At 40.9% G+C, this 17,808-nt stretch overlaps 2 protein-coding genes across 4 annotated transcripts in view; one reads left to right on the forward strand and one right to left on the reverse strand.

The window, feature by feature from the left end:
• APLF (aprataxin and PNKP like factor) overlaps window positions 1–10,797 on the reverse strand; it is an 89,380-nt gene extending 78,583 nt beyond the window's left edge. Inside the window, exon 1 of one of the 3 annotated variants that reach the window (XM_007521262.3) lies at window positions 10,522–10,795. In XM_007521262.3, the coding sequence (XP_007521324.2) occupies window positions 10,522–10,617 (96 nt within the window). In that variant the 5' untranslated portion in view covers window positions 10,618–10,795. Of the gene's footprint in view, window positions 1–10,521 lie in introns of all 3 variants that reach the window. The other 2 variants (XM_060187172.1, XM_060187171.1) reach the window with 2 other exon arrangements.
• A 459-nt stretch (window positions 10,798–11,256) lies between these two features.
• Window positions 11,257–16,572, forward strand: FBXO48 (F-box protein 48). Its single transcript, XM_007521280.2, is given in 4 exon segments — window positions 11,257–12,050; window positions 14,957–15,085; window positions 15,087–15,294; window positions 16,160–16,572. Coding segments are annotated over 4 exon segments (675 nt in total). The 5' UTR covers window positions 11,257–11,880; the 3' UTR covers window positions 16,328–16,572.
• Window positions 16,573–17,808: the final 1,236 nt, after the last annotated feature.

The raw sequence follows: 17,808 nt of genomic DNA on the forward strand, positions 1-17,808 counted from the left end.
AAATTAATAATTTAATAGGTTACTTGCTTACTATGAACCAGCTGACACATCATCATAAAATGTTCTCTTTTTTATGATTCATTTATTGAGTGACAAAGAGAAATTGGAGTCCAGCTCTGGGAAATGCAGTGTCAGGAAACTAACTGAAAGTTCCATATATCCAAAGAATGTACTCAACCTGCTGAGCCACCTCCTCAGCTGGCTGCCATAAAAATGTTACCCAGAGAGCTTCCTGGCAAAGGGTTCAACATACAATACAGAGCCCAATCCTCACTACTGAGACTCTAGGGCAAAGGTCAGTTGATAAAAGATATTTTAATATTACTCCATGTGGAATGCACTTGGAATGTATCACAGTTCAATGTCTAATGTTAAGAATGACCAGGTTTAACTGGTGTATTGCTCCAAAGTAAAAGACTCTGGGTGGGTTGGGGGGGGCAGAATATAGGTCCAAGAAGGATGACAGAGGACCTAGTGGGGGGTTATACTGTTATATGGAAAACTGAGAAATGTTATGCATGTACAAACTACTGTATTTACTGTTGCATGTAAAATACTAATTCCCCAATAAAGAAAACTTTTTTAAAAATGACCAGGTTTGGGAGTCGGGCTGTAGCGCAGCAGGTTAAGCGCAGGTGGCGCAAAGCACAAGGACCGGCATAAGGATCCCGGTTCGAACCCGGGCTCTCCACCTGCAGGGGAGTCGCTTCACAGGCGGTGAAGCAGGTCTGCAGGTGTCTATCTTTCTCTCCTCCTCTCTGTCCTCCCCTCCTCTCTCCATTTCTCTCAGTCCTATCCAACAACAATGACAACAACAACAATAATAACTACAACAATAAAACAACAAGGGCAACAAAAGGGAATAAATAAATAAAATAAATATTTTTTAAAAAATGACCAGGTTTAAAAAAATGGACTTTATTTTGGACACAGGCTTTCTAAGATACATACTAATTTACAAATAAGCTTTCTTTTTTTTTTAAGGTTATTAAATAGGATACTGGATGTGAAGTGGTCTTTGAAATTTGTGACTACACTTTGTTGTGAATAATGTGAACATTAGGGGGGTGAGGTGGTAACGCAGCGGGTTAAGAGCACGTGGCTCAAAGTGCAAGGACCAGAGTAAGGATCCTGGTTTGTGCCCCTGGATCCCCACCTGCAGGGAGTCACTTCACAGGCAGTGAAGCAGGTGTCTTTCTCTTCCCCTCTCTGTCTTCCCCTCCTCTCCATTTCTCTCTGTCCTAACAACGACAACATCAATAAAAACAAATAATAACTACAACAATAAAAAAAAACAAGGGCAACAAAAGAGAAAATAAATAAACATTAAAAACTTAAAATAAAATATGACAGAGTGAAAATCAGAGTTCAGGAAGATAAAACTGTATTTAATTCTACTTGGTACTTTAGAAAATTAAAGTTTCTGAATAGTTACTTATTTTGTTCAGTTCAAACATTTCTTAAGGGCTTACTGTATGCCAAGCATCTTACATAATACTTCTAGAAGTTATTTTTAACTCTACTTTCACAAATAATTATTGTCAAAGCTTTTAAAAAATAAAGACATTCAGGTGCTACCTAAAAATCTACATTACCAGAAAAAAAGCTTAAAAGGGGTCAGGTGGTGGCACAGCGAGTTAAACATACATAGTATTAAGTATAAGGGCCTTCCAAAGGATCTTAATTCAAGTCACTCCCCACTCCCCGCCTGAAAAAGTGGTGAAGCAGGTCTGTGGGTATTTATCTTTCTCTCCCTCTATCTACATTCCCCTCTCAATTTCTTTGTCCTATCAAAAAAAAAGACAGCCAGAAGCAGTGGATTTGTAGTGCTGATACTGAGCCCCAACAACTAGAGGCAAAAAAACTGAGCCCCAGCAACAGGAGGCAAAAAAAAAGAGCTCAAGAAAAATATATGGATCACATGAGAAGATGATATATTAAGGTTAAGTGGTGACACATGAGAATTTGTATACCAGGTAAGGTGCACGCTTTGCCATTTGTGTGAACCAGGTACCAGGTTTGCTACCTGACATCACATAAGAGGTGCTATGGCATCAACAGAAGCTCTGGTACTAATGAATGAAAAAGCAACCCAGAACCACTGTGTGAGCCCCAGTTTTATACACACCAATAATAATGATAATAATAATATAGGAATAATAAGAAAACAAACACATATGTATAAGCACACAAATGAAAATTGTTCATTACATACCTCCTAGAATGTCCTAAACCTAAAAAACTGGCAACACAAAAGCTGATAAGAATACGGAACAACCAGATGCCATCAGGATGCCGGCCAGGCTTCCCTGGACTGAAGACCCCACCAATGTGTCCTGGAGCTCCACTTCCCCAGAGACCCACCCTACTAGGGAAAGAGAGAAGCAGACTGGGAGTATGGACTGACCAGTCAACGCCCATGTTCAGCGGGGAAGCAATTACAGAAGCCAGACCTTCTACCTTCTGCAACCCACAATGACCCTGGGTCCATGCTCCCAGAGGGATAGAGAATGGGAAAGCTATCAGGGAGGGGGTGGGATATGGAGATTGGGTGGTGGGAATTGTATGGAGCTGTACCCCTACTACCCTATGGTTTTGTTAATTTATCCTTTCTTAAATAAAAAATAAATTTAAAAAAATAAACTATGATAACATAATAAGCTATACAGTATAAAAGAGACTTCATTAGGATCAGTTAATTATGAACACAAAGCAAGTAAAATTTTAAAAATTTACTAAACTGCAAACTAAAATAAATCAAAAAAATGAAGAAAAAAAGAATACGGAACAATAAGAACTCTGTTATTGTTGGTAGAAATGCAAACTGGTACAACTTTGGAAGACAACTGGCAGTTACTTACAAAAATTAAATATTATTTTACCATATAGTCTATCAATTTCACTCCTTGGCATTTACGCAAATAAATTGAAAACTTACGTCCACCCACACCAAAAAAAAAAAAACCTTATAAACAGCGGTTTATAGTCACTTTAGTCACAAGTATCAAAGACTGCAAATGGATAAAGTGGTATATTGTTCATCACTGGCATGTGTTTTACTCACTGAAAAACCATGAAAAGGCACGGAGAAACCTTAAGTACATTATTAAGTACACTAAAGAAGCTAATCTAAAAATTCTAAAAGATTGTATGATTGCAACTGGAATTGTTTGGTACTCTAGAAACAGTAAGACTATGGAGGTGTTGCCTATGGCTAGGGGCTTGAAGGTGGGGGAAGGATGTACAGACTGAATATAAGACTTGGGAGAGGAGACAGTCAAACTATCCTACTAGAAACTGGAATTACATGTCACTATAGTGATTACATGTCACTAGATTTACACATTTGTCAAAACCCGTAAAATGTACACCAAGAGTGAACCCTAGAGTAATCTCTGGACTTGGGATAATGCATCAATCACATACTACTATAACAGACTGTTGGTGTTGACTCTGTGTATAGGGGCAGAGGGTAATTTACGAACTCTGTAGTTTCAGTTTAGTTTTGCTGTACACACACAAAAAAGCCTTGCTCAATAAAATAAAGTCTATTTTTAACAGAATACTAATATGTATTGTAAATGCAATGTCTATAAAATTTAAATAGGATTATTAATGTCAAATGACTATGTTGTATAATGAGCCTGTCTTTCAATTATCAATATGCCATACACTGTCATATCACAGGAGCTTCAATCATATATTCATTTAACTGGAAGAATCCTACCCTCCCTACCACTAAAATTCTAATAGCTCTCACGTCATATTTGAGTTTGATATGTCACGAAGTTTCTGAAGCCTTCTCTGACCCTGCTCCTTAGTACTATGAATCCACTGCTCTTGTGGCCACTCTTTTCAATTTTTTTTTTACATGACAGACAGGAATTGAGAGGGGAGGGGAAGAGAGAGAAGGAGAGAGAATGATAGACACCTGCAGACCTGCTTCACCACTTGTGAAGCTACCCCCACTCCCGCAGGTGGGGAGCCAGGAGCTCTAACCAGGGGCTCTAACCAGAATCCTTAAGTGGGTCCTTGCGCTTGGTACTGTGTGCCCTTAACCTGGTGTGCCACTGCCAACTCCCTTGAAACAATACTTCCAATTGAATGACCTTTTAACTGTGATAGGTTACATCCAGAAATTCATTTTTCTAACTAATACTGAAAACAACTATGACAATGTCAGCGGGTGGGAATTGGGGGAGTAGCAGGACTGCATTACAAATTCTTCTCCTTACTACTGTCTCAGCACTGTGACAGCTGTAATTAAAAAAAAAAGTTGCAGCTATTAAAAACAATGAACCCACCTTATCTGACCCATCTTGGACAGAGCTAGAAGTAATTATGTTAAGTAAGATAAGTCAGAAAGACAAAGATGAGCATGGGATGATCCCACTCATCAACAGAAGCTGAGAAAGAAGAACAGAAAGGGAAACTAAAACAGGATCTGATTAAATCCAGAGTAGGGCACCAATGTAAAAACCCTGTGGTGAGGGGGAGGGTAGACATCCGGCTTCCTGGGCGGCGGGGAGGGGGATGGGACACAGTCTTTTGGTGGTGAGAATGGTGTTTATGTACACTCCTATTAAAGTGTAGTCATATAAACCATTATTTAATTAACATGAGAGGGGAAAATTGATCATATGTCTAGAACTTTCTAAAACACAGACTGAGGCTTTTTAATACATAGGCTGAGTCTTTGATATGTTGACTCTCTCAAAAGCCTAGATGAGGAAGAACAGAAGCAACTGGTGGCACAGCTATATACAAGATGCTGGGTATTATACAGTAAACCCTAACAAAGGGACTTTCAAAGTTAACCCAATTACCAAATAATGTGATGATAACAGTAACTACCCATTGTCTTCTTGAACCCTAAGACAGCAGGAACCTCACATTTCCACTATAGAGCCTATATTCCCCCCAGTCCTGGAACCTTAGGGTGGGGCCCACTTTCCTGCATGTTTCTCTCAATTCATATTAAATAACATTGCATCCGCCGATCGCAACCTAATCAAGGCAATGAGTGCCACCCCAGCATGCTTCACTTCAGACTGTGTCCAGAGACTTCAGGTGTGGAACGACAACCTTTCAGCTTCAACTCTCGGGTGAGACCTTTCCTTTCATAGTATTCTCTAATTCCATTCCAGGTGGTCCACTCCCCAATAAAGTCCCCAAACCTAGATATAGACCAGGTCCCCTGAGATAGAGCATATGTTCACATGTGTCCATAAACCAGGGGAAAATATATACCTGAAAGCAGAAGTACACAAGAGCATGCAGGGAATATCCCCAACACTTCATCTGCACTATTCCAGCCTTTAAGTCCATGATTGTTCAACAATTTGTTTGGCTTTGTATGTTAACTCTCTTTTCAGCCACCAGGTTCCAGATGCCAGCATGATGCCCATCAGACTTCCCTGGACTGATGACCTCACCAATGTGTCCTGGAGCTCCGATTCCCCAGACCCCCACCCTACTAGGGAAAGAGAGAGACAGACTGGGAGTATGGATCAACCAATCAATGCCCATGTTCAGCGGGGAAGCAATTACAGAAGCCAGACCTTCCACCTTCTGCAACCCACAATGACCCTGGGTCCATACTCCCAGAGGGATAGAGAATGGGAAAGCTATCAGGGGAAGGGATGGGATATGGAGATCTGGTGGTGGGAATTCTGTGGAGTTGTACCCCTCCTATCCTAGTTTTGTTAATGTCTCCTTTCTTAAATAAATTTAAAAAAAAAAAAAAGGAAAGAAAACAAGCTTTAAAAAAAAGTTGGATCATGTTAAGTGAGCTAAATCAGAAAGATAAAGATGAGTATGGGATGATCCCACTCACAAACAGAAGTTGAGAAAGAGTAACAGAAAGGGAAACTCAAAGCAGGATTTGACTAAAATTGGAGTGGGGCGCCAAAGTAAAAATCCTGGGTTGAGGGTTGAGGGTGAGGATGGATGTGCAGCTTCATGGGGCGGGGGTTTGGGGGGGGAAGGTGGGATGGGACACAGTCTTTTGATGGTGGGAATGGTGTTTCTGTACACTCCTATTAATTTGTAGTCATACAGATCACTATTTAATATGAGAGGGGAAAAATTGAATGTCTCAAACTTTTTAAATCACAGACTGAGACTTTTTAAAACACCCATTCATTGGGGAAACTGACGATCCTTCCTAGCCGACTGAATCCATATGGATCCCAGTCACTTTCAAAGCCATAAACTGGCTACGGAAGAAGGGCAAACCCTAGAAGAAGAATAGGCTGAGTCTTTGATATGTTGACTTGACTCTTAAAAACTTAGACGGGGGGGGGGGGGGGGGGGATGGGGGGGGGTCGGGCGGTAGCTCAGTGAGTTAAACGCACCTGATGCAAAGCGCAAAGACTAGCCTAAGGATCCTGTTTCAAGCCCATGGCTCCCCACCTGCAGGGGAGTCGCTTCACAGGTGCCTATCTTTCTCCCTCTCTGTCTTCCCCTCCTCGCTCCAATTCTCTCTGTCCTATCCAACAATGAACAACATCAACAACAACAATAATAACCACAACAAGGCTACAACAACAAGGGCAACAAAAGGGAAAAAAAAATGGCCTCCAGGAGCAGTGGATTCATGGTGCAGGCACCCAGCCCCAGCAATAACCCTGGAGGCAAAAAAAAAAAAAAAAAAAAAACCTTAGATCAGGGAGAACAGAAGCAACCCGTGGCACAGCTATATACAAATAATGTCAAAGGACATAAATTATGGTGAAAATGTGTATGATACAGCAAATCCTAACAAAGGGATATTTCAAAGTTAATCCAACTGTCAAATAATGTGATTATAGCAATAACTATCTATTGTCTTCTTAAACCCTAAGACAGCAGAAACCTCCTACTTTCTCTATAAAGCCTATATTTCCCCCAGTCCTGGAACCTCTAGAGTGGGGCTCACTTTCATGCGTGTTTAACGCAATTCATACCAAATGATACTGCATCCACCGATCATAACCTAATCAACGAAACGAGTACCACCTCAGCGTGCTTCACAGACTGTGTCCAGAGACATCAGGTGTGGAATGTCAACCCTTCACCCTTGAGACCTTTCCTTTCTTAGTATTCTCTTAATTCCATTCTAGGTGGTTCACTTCCTAACAAAGTCCCAAAACCTAGATATACACCAGGTCATGAGATAGAGCATATGTTCGCATGTATTCATAAATCAGAGCAAAATATATACCTAAAAGCAAAAGTACACAATAGTCTGTAGTGAGTCAGTATCAAGTTCATAATGAAATAGTGTCTACTTAGACTTAGATACCCTCCTCACCTACTTCCTATTACAGTTCTCTTACTCCAAAGCTAACCTTAGCAAAGCAAGGACTGCAAAAGCTGAATAAGGCCAAGAGACTGGCAGACTTCAATGATGATGCTTTAGTCAATATCAGGTCACCCCATCAGCGGGGGCCCTATCCAGCAAGTCCTGAGATTCCCAAACAGACATGATGGGCCTAGACCTCAAATAAATCCCTCTCAACATTGTTACTGGTCATCTCTATCAGGAACAACAAAATAGACCCCTTTGTGGGCCCCCCATAAGACCTTGCCCTCAACTTGGATCAACAATGGTAGAGAATATTCCAATATCTGAAGGGAGGCTGGACAACATACTCTTTGCTACACCTGAGGAAGATGGGTCAACATTGGGGCAGCCTGGAATGTTCCTACTCATGACCACAGAATGTGAGCTCAGATCTACAGGGATGCAGAGGTCACATAGGCTCCTAAGCTGAATATGGGCCCCAGATCACATAAAATCGATGGGGTTTACAGTCAGCAATATTTATACCCCTTTCCCATATTAGCTACTCTCTTCCCTAACCCAGCTTTCTGGTCCTCCTGCCAACCATGACATCACCTCCCCAGACAATAATTAGGATCTACCTGCATATCAGGTTTCAGGCTCAGGCAAAAACAAAACAAAACACTAGTATAGCCACAGGCCCTTTGGAATATAACTAAAATATCCCTACTAGCTATCTACAAAATGGAGGAACCCCCCCCCCCAACTCTTCATCTGCACTATTACAGCCTTTAGGTCCATGACTGGTCAACAATTTGTTTGGCTTTGTATGTTAACTCTCTTGTCAACCACCAAGTTCCAGATGCTAGCATGATGTCGACCTAAATAGACTCCTCTCATATTTGTAAGCCTGTAACAAAAGCTGAAACTACAAAGAATGAAATAGCCTGCAACTTTTTGCCATGTTCACAAGACACAGACCTACGATCCATCAGTCTTGTAACCAGATCAACAGTACTTGGTGATAAAAACTTGTCAAGCAAATCAAAACTCACTAATTACCAGACCTAAGATTTCTAAATGAAGTACATAGCCTAAGTTTTTAACTTAGGTATTATAAGAAAAAGAAAGCCTGGCTGTAAGGATATAGCTGAAAGAGGACAAAAGATTTGCATTCCAAGGTCCCAGAGGTTTCAGGTTCAATATCAGAAACACCATAAAACAGAGATGAGCAGTGCTCTGGTTGTGGGCTCACCCGCTGTCTCTCTTTCTCTCACACCAAAATAAACAGGGTCAGCAGGTGCACTTGGTTGAGCACACATACTACTGTGCACAAGGGCTTAGGTTCAAGCCCTCAGGCCTTACCTCATGACGGAGTTTCACAAGCAGTGAGCCAGTGTTTTGGGTGTCCTTTCTTGCTCCCTATCTCCCCCACCCCACCCCTCTCAATTTCGCTGTCCTGTCTCCCTATAAAAGAGAGAGAAAAATAGCCACTGGAAGTGATGTATTCCTCACGCAGGCACTGAGCTCCAGCTGTATTCCTGGTATCAATTTGAAAAAAATAGAAAAATCATATAAAAAGATGGGACAATAAATATTCAAAAGAGTTCCTCCAAATGTCTGTGTAGAAAAATAAATGTTTGTATGGATTGGTAAACTATTAAAAAGAAGATAAGATATTATTTAGATGTTTAAGTACTTTCCCCATTTAAGAAATGATACCCTGCAGAATATTTTCAAGGACCTCAATACATACAAATAAAGGTACACCCCCACACACCTATCTTTAGTACTGACTTCCCCATCACAATCTTAAACTTGTCTGAACAATTACAATAGAAAATTAGAGGGAAGGGTGGCCAGGCAGTTGCACAAGTTAAACAAGGTGGCGCAAAGCGCAAGAACCACAGTAAAGATTCTGATTGGACCCGGGCTCCCCACCTGCAGGGGTGTCGTTTCACAATTGGTGAAGCAAGTCTGCAGGTGTCTAGCTTTCTCTCCCCGTCAGTCTTCCTCTCCTCTCTCCATTTCTCTCTGTCCAATCCAACAACGACATCAATAACAACAATAATAATAACTACAACAACGCTAAAACAACGGCAACAAAAAGGAAAAAATAGTCTTGAGGAGCAGTGGATTTCTGGCGCACGCACCAAGCCCCAGCAATAACCTTGGAGGCACACAAAAAAAAAAAAATAGAGGTAATGGATTCCAGGACATGATTACATGTCCAACAGCTCTAGGATCTGAAAAATACACTGTTCAAAGTGGCCATTAAACAAATGTGTAATGTTAAAAAAAGACAATGTGGGGGCTGGGCCTTAGAGCAGCAGGTTAAGCGCACATGGTGTGAAACGCTAGGATCAGTGTAAGGATCCCGGTTTGAGCCCCCGCCCCCCACCTGCAGGAAGGTCGCTTCACATCTTTCTCTCCCCCTCAGTCTTCCCCTTCTGTCTTGGTTTCTCTCTGTCCTACTCAACAACGACGACTGCTATAATAACAACGATTAAAAAAAAAAAAGGTGGGAGTTGCAAGGGGGGAAAAAATAGCATTCAGGAGCAGTGGATTCGAGGTGCAGGCACCAAGCTCCAGCAATAACCCTGGAGGCAAAAAATAATCATAATAAATACATGTCCCTCTAGAGATCTACAGAATTGCAGAATGCAGGACGCAACATTTCTAACTCCCAGACATCCCAAAAAAAGGCGAGAAAAAAATAAGTAAGCAGCATGATATGTCACTTCTGTGTTCTCTTTAAGTAAGTTTGAGTCTGTGATTCAATTTTCTCAACCGGAACAAGGACGCTAAGAGATTCTAAGCCAGAGGGTTTCGATGGGATTAAAAATGTTGATATATGTACAGCCTTAAAATCAGAGTCAGGAAACCAGATAAAGATTAGCTATGGAAAAGTCCAAAAAAAAAAAAAAAAAAACCCAAACGCCTAAAATATTCTGGGAGATCAAAGGCTGGCAAACTTGTCTTTCTGGCCAAAAGAAACTATCCTCAGCCTTCGAGGCGACTTTCTCCCGGAGAGGCTGTTTGTTGGCACTTTTTGATTTAAAAAATACTTAAGTGAGCTTATATAAAAGCAAGCAGAGGGAGTCATAGTTTTGCCGACTCCTGGATGAGACTATAATAATGCTAACGCAAGTCTTTGCTTTTCAAAGGCACTTTTGTGAAGGACTCAAGTGGACTGAGAAATGTGCTAAAAAGCAGACGGGAAGGGCGGGCGCAGCAGGACCTCGCACACTTACTCCCAGCAGAGGGCCGCGGCCGATCACTGTCTCCCCGGGCGCCAGGGCCAGCCGGGGACCACCATCCAGAGGCTGCAGCTCGAAGGCCCCTGACATGGCGGAAAGGACAAGCTCCCTTCGACAGGAGACAGCCCCCACGGCCGTTTCTGCTTTTCTCAGTGTGGGGGAGGCGGAAGGGAGGAGCTCTACAGGGTTCCAGTAAACCCGGGAAGAGGGAGATTTTTTTTTTTTTTTTAAGTCTTCTAGACTGTTCTAGACTCTTGTAGCCCAAGCAGCCCCGGCGTCGGGTTTGGAGCCCCGCCTCTCTAACAGCGACACGCGCAGGAACACCCAGAATACTCCCGACATTGTGTGTAGTTCTGGAAGCCTTGCATGTGCTTCTTTGACAAGCTGAAAAGCCCAAGCAGAACTACAATACCCAAAAGGCGATGCGCGGCGCTCGCGGCTCCAGTGCAGGGGCGGGGCTTCTGGGAGGCGGGGCTTCGAGGGGCGGGCTGTGTGGGGGCGGGGCTTGTGAGGTGGACGCGAAGGATTTGAATTCTCCTCTCGCAGAAGAAAGGACTCAACCCTCCTAGAGACACGGCTGACATTGCCGCCGCCGCCGGCCCTATGGCTGGTCCCCGCAGGTGCCGCCTTGGACTTGGAGGTAGGAAGTTCTTCATTTACGGCCGTCGTCGGGGCGGTCAAGCTGTCGTGCATCCCCTGGCACCAGGCTAACTCTCTCAATTGGGTGTATCAGGCGCTGAGGATTGTTGTGATTCATGTGTCTCTACACCATGTTTATGGAACTCTGACATCTGCATCCTTCGCGAGTACGCAAGGACAGTAGCTCAGATAGCCCTGGAGGTGATACTTCTAGAAGTCCAACACCTGCAGGATGTGCGAGGAGGGTAGTTCAGAAGTCCCGGCGAAGCCATTCCTTCGATCCTCCGGGGTGCTGTCTGTCTGACAGGGAAGAGGTCTCCTGAAGGGCGGGTGACACCTGCCTCGCAATTCAGCGCTGCCTCACTTTCGCCTCCTTTCTTATGACACCTGAAATTGGAGAGACAGTTCAACAATTTGGTTCATAAAAAAGAAAAAGGACTGAGGAGAATGCTTCTCCAGTCATGGCAAAACTGGACTTAGAAGAAGGAAGATGTCTAGTGAGATTTAAAGAAACTCAAGTGTTCCTCGGACTAAGTCAAAAGTTTTTTAAATCGAAAGTCTCTTAAGGTGGAGTAACCATAATGGGAGGGAGCTTATCTGGCCAGTGAAAAATAGCAAATGTTTAAATGCACAGTAAGGTCCTCCTGTCGTGAGATCCAAGAACATGGTGGTTTCACTTTGTTTTGTTGATTAGAGGAAGTATGTCACAAAACCATGCTCTTGACTTATAATTTTGTTTTTACCAGTTTGCTTTATTGCTTACCCAAATCCTCAAGACGGTGTCTTCTGAGCAATACAGACCTTAAAATGCTAACCACCATAGCCCACTTGGATCATAAGCAAATGAAAGGAAGCTACTGTGTTGTTGGCAAGACTAGAAACAAGTGAGTAACAGACCTAGAAGGGGGAGTCCTGTTTTCTGCTGAGTGAACAGGAGTATTTTCGCTGTACCTCAAATCCCTCTTCCATCCCTATGCTTTATTACAAAAGAAGATGCAGAATGTAATAAAATTATCTTAATATGAACTCTATGTGCAAACATAGCTGCATGTGTTCACCTAACTACAAAACTCTTAGGTAAAGCTGAAAGTGAACTTTGAATCTTAAGTCACAGATATACCTAGCAGAATTATAATAAACACTGTTTCTACTTGGTGATCTCTGTTACTTGATGGTATCTGTATCCTTTATCCTCAGTTAATAATTAACTATGTGTGTTAAATAACTTCCAGAGACCTTTTGAAAACACCAATCCTACAAATGAATGTGTGAAACTTTGTATTATAACCCCACTTCACTTTGTCCCTCTCAGATGTTTCATATAGTGTTGTGTCAAGCACCAGTCACACATGTGTCATACATACATGAGGTACAAGTAACAAAACCAGTCTTACTTAGATTTACTACTTAAAGCTCATCAGGTTTAGGATTAAGTCATAGATTATAAATGAAGACCTTAATAATCAAGACATCAGTTCCTCCAGAGAAGTATTCAAGAATTTAATAGAATCGAATTGTGTGCATGTTCAAAAATAGTCTTTAGGGAGTCGGGCTGTAGCGCAGCGGGTTAAGCGCAGGTGGCGCAAAGCACAAGGACCGGCATAAGGATCCCAGTTCGAACCCCGGCTCCCCACCTGCAGGGGAGTCGCTTCACAGGCGGTGGGGCAGATCTGCAGGTGTCTATCTTTCTCTCTTCCTCTCTGTCGTCCCCTCCTCTCTCCATTTCTCTCTGTCCTATCCAACAATGACAACAACAATAATAACTACAACAATAAAACAACAAGGGCAACAAAAGGGAATAAATAAATAATAGTCTTTATTTTATTTATTTATTTTTGCTATCCAAATTACACTAGGGCTCCTTGCCTACACAATTCTACCACTCCTGGCAGACATTTTGTTTTCTTAGTAAAGAGTGAGAGACAGAGAAACACAGAAATGGAGAGACACCACAGTACCACTTCATTACTCATGAAGCCTCACTCCTCACATTCTTTTTTTTTCATTTTTAATTTCTAAAATGGAAATATTGACAGGACCATAGTATAAGAGGGGTACAATTCCACACAATTCCCACCATCAGAACTCCATATCCTATCCCTTCCCTTGATAGCTTTCCTATTCTTTATCCCTCTGGGAGTATGGACCCAGAGTCATTGTGGGATGCAGAAGGTGGAAGGTCTGGCTTCTGTAATTGCTTCCCCACTGAACATGGGCGTTGACAGGCCGATCCATACTCCCAGCCTGTCTCTTTTCCTAGTGGTGTAGGGCTCTGGGGAGGTGGGGATCCAGGACATATTGGTGGGATCCTTTGCCCAGAGAAGTTAGGCTGGCCTCATGGTAACATCTGGAACCTGGTGGCTGAAAAAGAGTTAAGGTATAAAGCAGAACAAATTGTTGACTAATCATGAACCTAAAGGAAAGAATATTGCAGATGAAGATTTGGGGTCTTCATTTTGGAAAAAGCTAGTCAGTCTGTTTTAGGTATCACACCCCACCGGTCTTCTTACAAGTGTCCTCATGTGACAGCTGAAGACTCAAACATGGATTCTCACACATAGTAAAGTGTGTGTTCTATTGAGTGACCTATCTACCAGCACCCCTAAGAAAAATTCTTAATACTTAAAATCCAGTGTGTTCTGGAGGCCGGGTGGTAGTCTAGGGAGTTAAGTGCACATGGCGTGAAGCACAAGGACCCACATAAGGTCCCATTTCAAGCCTATCACTCCTCACCTGCAGGGCGGGGGTCGCTTCACAAGTGGTGAAGCAGGTCTGCAGGTGTCTTTCCCTTTGTCTCCCTCTCCTCTCGATTTCTCTCTGTCCTATCCAACAACGACAGCAATAATAACAATGATAAGCAACAAGGACAACAAAAGGGAAAACATAGCCCCCAGGTGCAGTGGATTCATAGTGCAGGCACCAAGCCCCAATGATAACCCTCGGGAGCCAAAAAAAAAAAAAAAAAAAAAAAACAGTGTATTCTTTCAGTGGTTTTTGTTTGTTTGTTGTTTACTTTATTGGGAGGTTAATCCATTAGAGTATAATTGCTGACACATGGGTACAATTTCTCATCCCCTTTGATAGGTGTTTGAGAACACTTCTTACCTCCCAGATTAGGTTCTTGTCCCAAGACCCCCAACCCCTTCACCCCCATTTTCTCCAGAGTCCCATGCTTTGGTGCAATACACCAAACCCAGATTAATTTAATTAGTGTTTTCCCTTCCTGTCCTAATTTCTTAAATTCCACCCGTGAATGAGACCATCCAGTATTCATCCTTTTCTTTTTGGCTTATCACTTAGCGTGATTCATGCAAGCTCCATCCAAGATGAGTCAACAGAGATGATTTCATCATTTTTAATAGCTGAGTAGTATTAAGATATATATATATACATATATATATATATATAACAACTTTCTTAGCCACTCATTTCTGCTACTGAACAAAATAAATTATAATCTGACATGAAAACTCGTTTCTATTTTTTAGAGAATGGTTTTTGAAAACCCAAATAAATGTTTAGGAACAAACCCATTTACAAGTATTTAAAAAGATGTTGAGCACCTCCTGTGTACAATTTGTATGTGAGACTAAATGGTGTACACAATATTCCTATTAATATTTACAAAAACACTGAGGAGAGGCACATCCTTGCCCCAATTTTACAGATTTAAAAACTCAGGCTATGAAAGTTAAAATTCTTCAAATTAAATTCAGAAGGTATCTGGCTCACACTAGGACATGTGCTCTAACATGAAGAAGCTGAGTATGTTTGTGCCTTGTCTTTTTAGGTTGCACATGAGTAAAATTTACAAAACATCAAACTATGCAGAAAACTCCAACTGGAACAAAAATTCTGGAGTTTTGGACATACACTCAAATTCTGTGGATCTTCAGGATGATAGAGAGAAGCAAAGTAACTGTTGAACAGCTACCTATAGAACTTATTCTTCAAATTTTCAGTATGCTGGATATACAGAGTTTATCCAATGCTTCAGTGACATGCAAGGGATGGAATCACATAATAACATTAAATGACTCCTTATGGAAGAGACATTGTATTGCTTTAAAATCTGTGTGCCCAAGAGAAATAGATAATGATATTAAAAAGGGGGATTTGTCCTGGAAGGTAAGTTCTGCATTTGTAGTCTGCAGTGTTTTTGAGAATGCTTATGTAGTAGGTTTCTGTATTCTGCCATATCTGTAGAGGCAGTAGGATTTCATATGCCAGATGACAGTGTGTTGGCTTTCAAAAAATGAATTCAAGGGAGCTGAACGGTAGTGCAGTGGTTAAGCGCACATGGCTCAAATCACAAGGACCTATGCAAATCACAAGGACAGGCTGAAGGATCCCAGTTTGAGCCCCCAGCTCCCCACCTGCAGGGGAGTCGACTCCCCAGTGATGAAGCTGGGCTGCAGATGTCTATCTTTCTCTCCCCCTCTTTCTTCCTCTCCTCTCTCGATTTCTCTCTTTCCTTTCCAACAACAATAGCTATAACAATAATAACAATAACTAAACTACAACAAGGGCAATAAAATGGCAAAAATGGCCTCCAGGAGCAGTGGATTCATAGTGTTGGCACCTAGCACCATCAATAACACTGGAGGCAAAAAAAAAAAAAAGAGTTCAAGCTGAATTACTATCCTTTTCCTGCAAATCACATCCTCTCATATATATATATATATGTATATATATATATATATACATATATATATATATGAATATATATGAATTCAGGCATTCTCCTCTGTTAAATAAAAGGAATATTTTACTACTTTTCACTCCACTTTATCCAGTACACCCAGCAAAGGCTAAGACTAACTCTACAAATATACACACGTGCAGCCATGCACACACGTTCATTTGCGTATGTGTAAATAAGTGTAAATACTTAATCTTTTCAACCCAGTCAATTCATTCCTGTAGTTTCAAACAAGCTCAATAATCAACCACCTACTACATTCTCAATTTAATGACTGTTTATCTCTTTCAGGAAATACTAGTGAAGAGTTACCGTACGAGCCAAGTGAAATGTGAATGGCTAAGTGGAAGATACAGCAATATACAATCTCCTGACGATTTATCAGGAATATTCATGTGCGAGTTGGATGCAGATACATGGGGTGAAATTCTAGATGAAGAACTAAAAAGAAAACAATAATAAATAGGGGCTGGGAGATTCCTACTCTGGAATTTTCCTCTCCCTCTCTGTCCTCCTCTCTCAATTTCTCACTGTCCTATCAGATAAAATGGGGAGGGGAGAAGGAAAATGGCTGCCAGGTACTGTGGCTCCATAGTTACAGCACTGAACCTCAGTGATAACCCTGAAGGCAAAAAAAAGAAACGATAGCTAATATACTTTCAGTTTTCACTTGAGATGGAAAAGGTATATCTAATATACTTTCAGTTTTTACTTAAGATGGAGAAGGTGTATCTAATATACTTTCAGTTTTTACTTAAGATGGAAAAAGTATATCTAATATCCTTTCTTTTTTAATTTTTAAATGTTGAGCATTTAAAAAATATCAAAGCCAAGCTTTGTTTTAGTTTTGCACTTTAGTAAAAATTTTTTTTCTGGTTTTATGGTAATCATGAAATGATATTTGTGTAACATACTATACTGATAACATAATTTCCAAATACTTTATTTCATGTTTTTGTGGTAGTATATATAGTGCTTTAATGATAAACATTTGACCGGTATTTTAAGCTTATTGATATTTCAGAAATTCAGAAAACCATTTGAAGAAACCATATTAAAGTTTCAGTAAGCAGTCGGTATAACTAGGCTCTTAGGAAGATTAACTAAATGAAATGAATAGCAATTTGTTTACATGTAGAACACATTTATGTTTCAATAACTTTAAATTTTTCATGTCAGCAGAACATGGATAGTCAAGTGTTGGAACCATTTTAAAATATATTAAACTTGTTTAAAATTAATCTGGCCTGACATAAAAAACCAATAAGATTAATTGCCTAAAAGCTGAAATTGTTCTCAGTCACTGAAAATACATGAAATAATTCAAGAACGCAAGCTACCATCATCAATAGTGCCACATTTTTCATGTTGGTAAACTTTCTAATAGCCTGATATCACCATTTGAGTGTACTATATTATAGCCCAAACAGAGGAGTTTCAGTTCCTTTTTTTCCTCCACATTTAAAAGAACAATATCATTTCAAAGAACTCTAAATACTTGATTTTTTGAGTTCACAGACTTTAAGAACACTTTATTTTTTTTTCTTTTCTTTTTTTTTTTCTTTTTTTAACCAGTGTACTATTCCGTTCTGGCTTATGGTGGTGCTAGGGACTGAACCTGGGTTTTGGAGTCTCAGACAGTAGAGTCCCTTTGCATAACCATTATGCTATCTTCCCCTGACCTATTCACTTTTTCTTAAAAGTCAATAGTACAGTACTTATTGTAGCAGGCTGTTCATCCTAAATTTGTGATCAGCATGATAGTAGAAAGTATCTACAAGACACGTTAGCTAGTATGGGGCTTTCATCTTAAACTGTTCTAAAGAACAAAAAAATAGGAATCCAGGAAACAACTTCTTAGCAAATGGGCAAATATCAGAAAGATCCCATACACTATATAAATTTCCTTTATGGGGAGTCTGGCGGTAGTGCAGCGGGAT

This window comes from Erinaceus europaeus, chromosome 3 (assembly GCF_950295315.1).
Source record: "Erinaceus europaeus chromosome 3, mEriEur2.1, whole genome shotgun sequence".
In the NCBI taxonomy this organism is placed as follows: Eukaryota; Metazoa; Chordata; class Mammalia; order Eulipotyphla; family Erinaceidae; genus Erinaceus; species Erinaceus europaeus.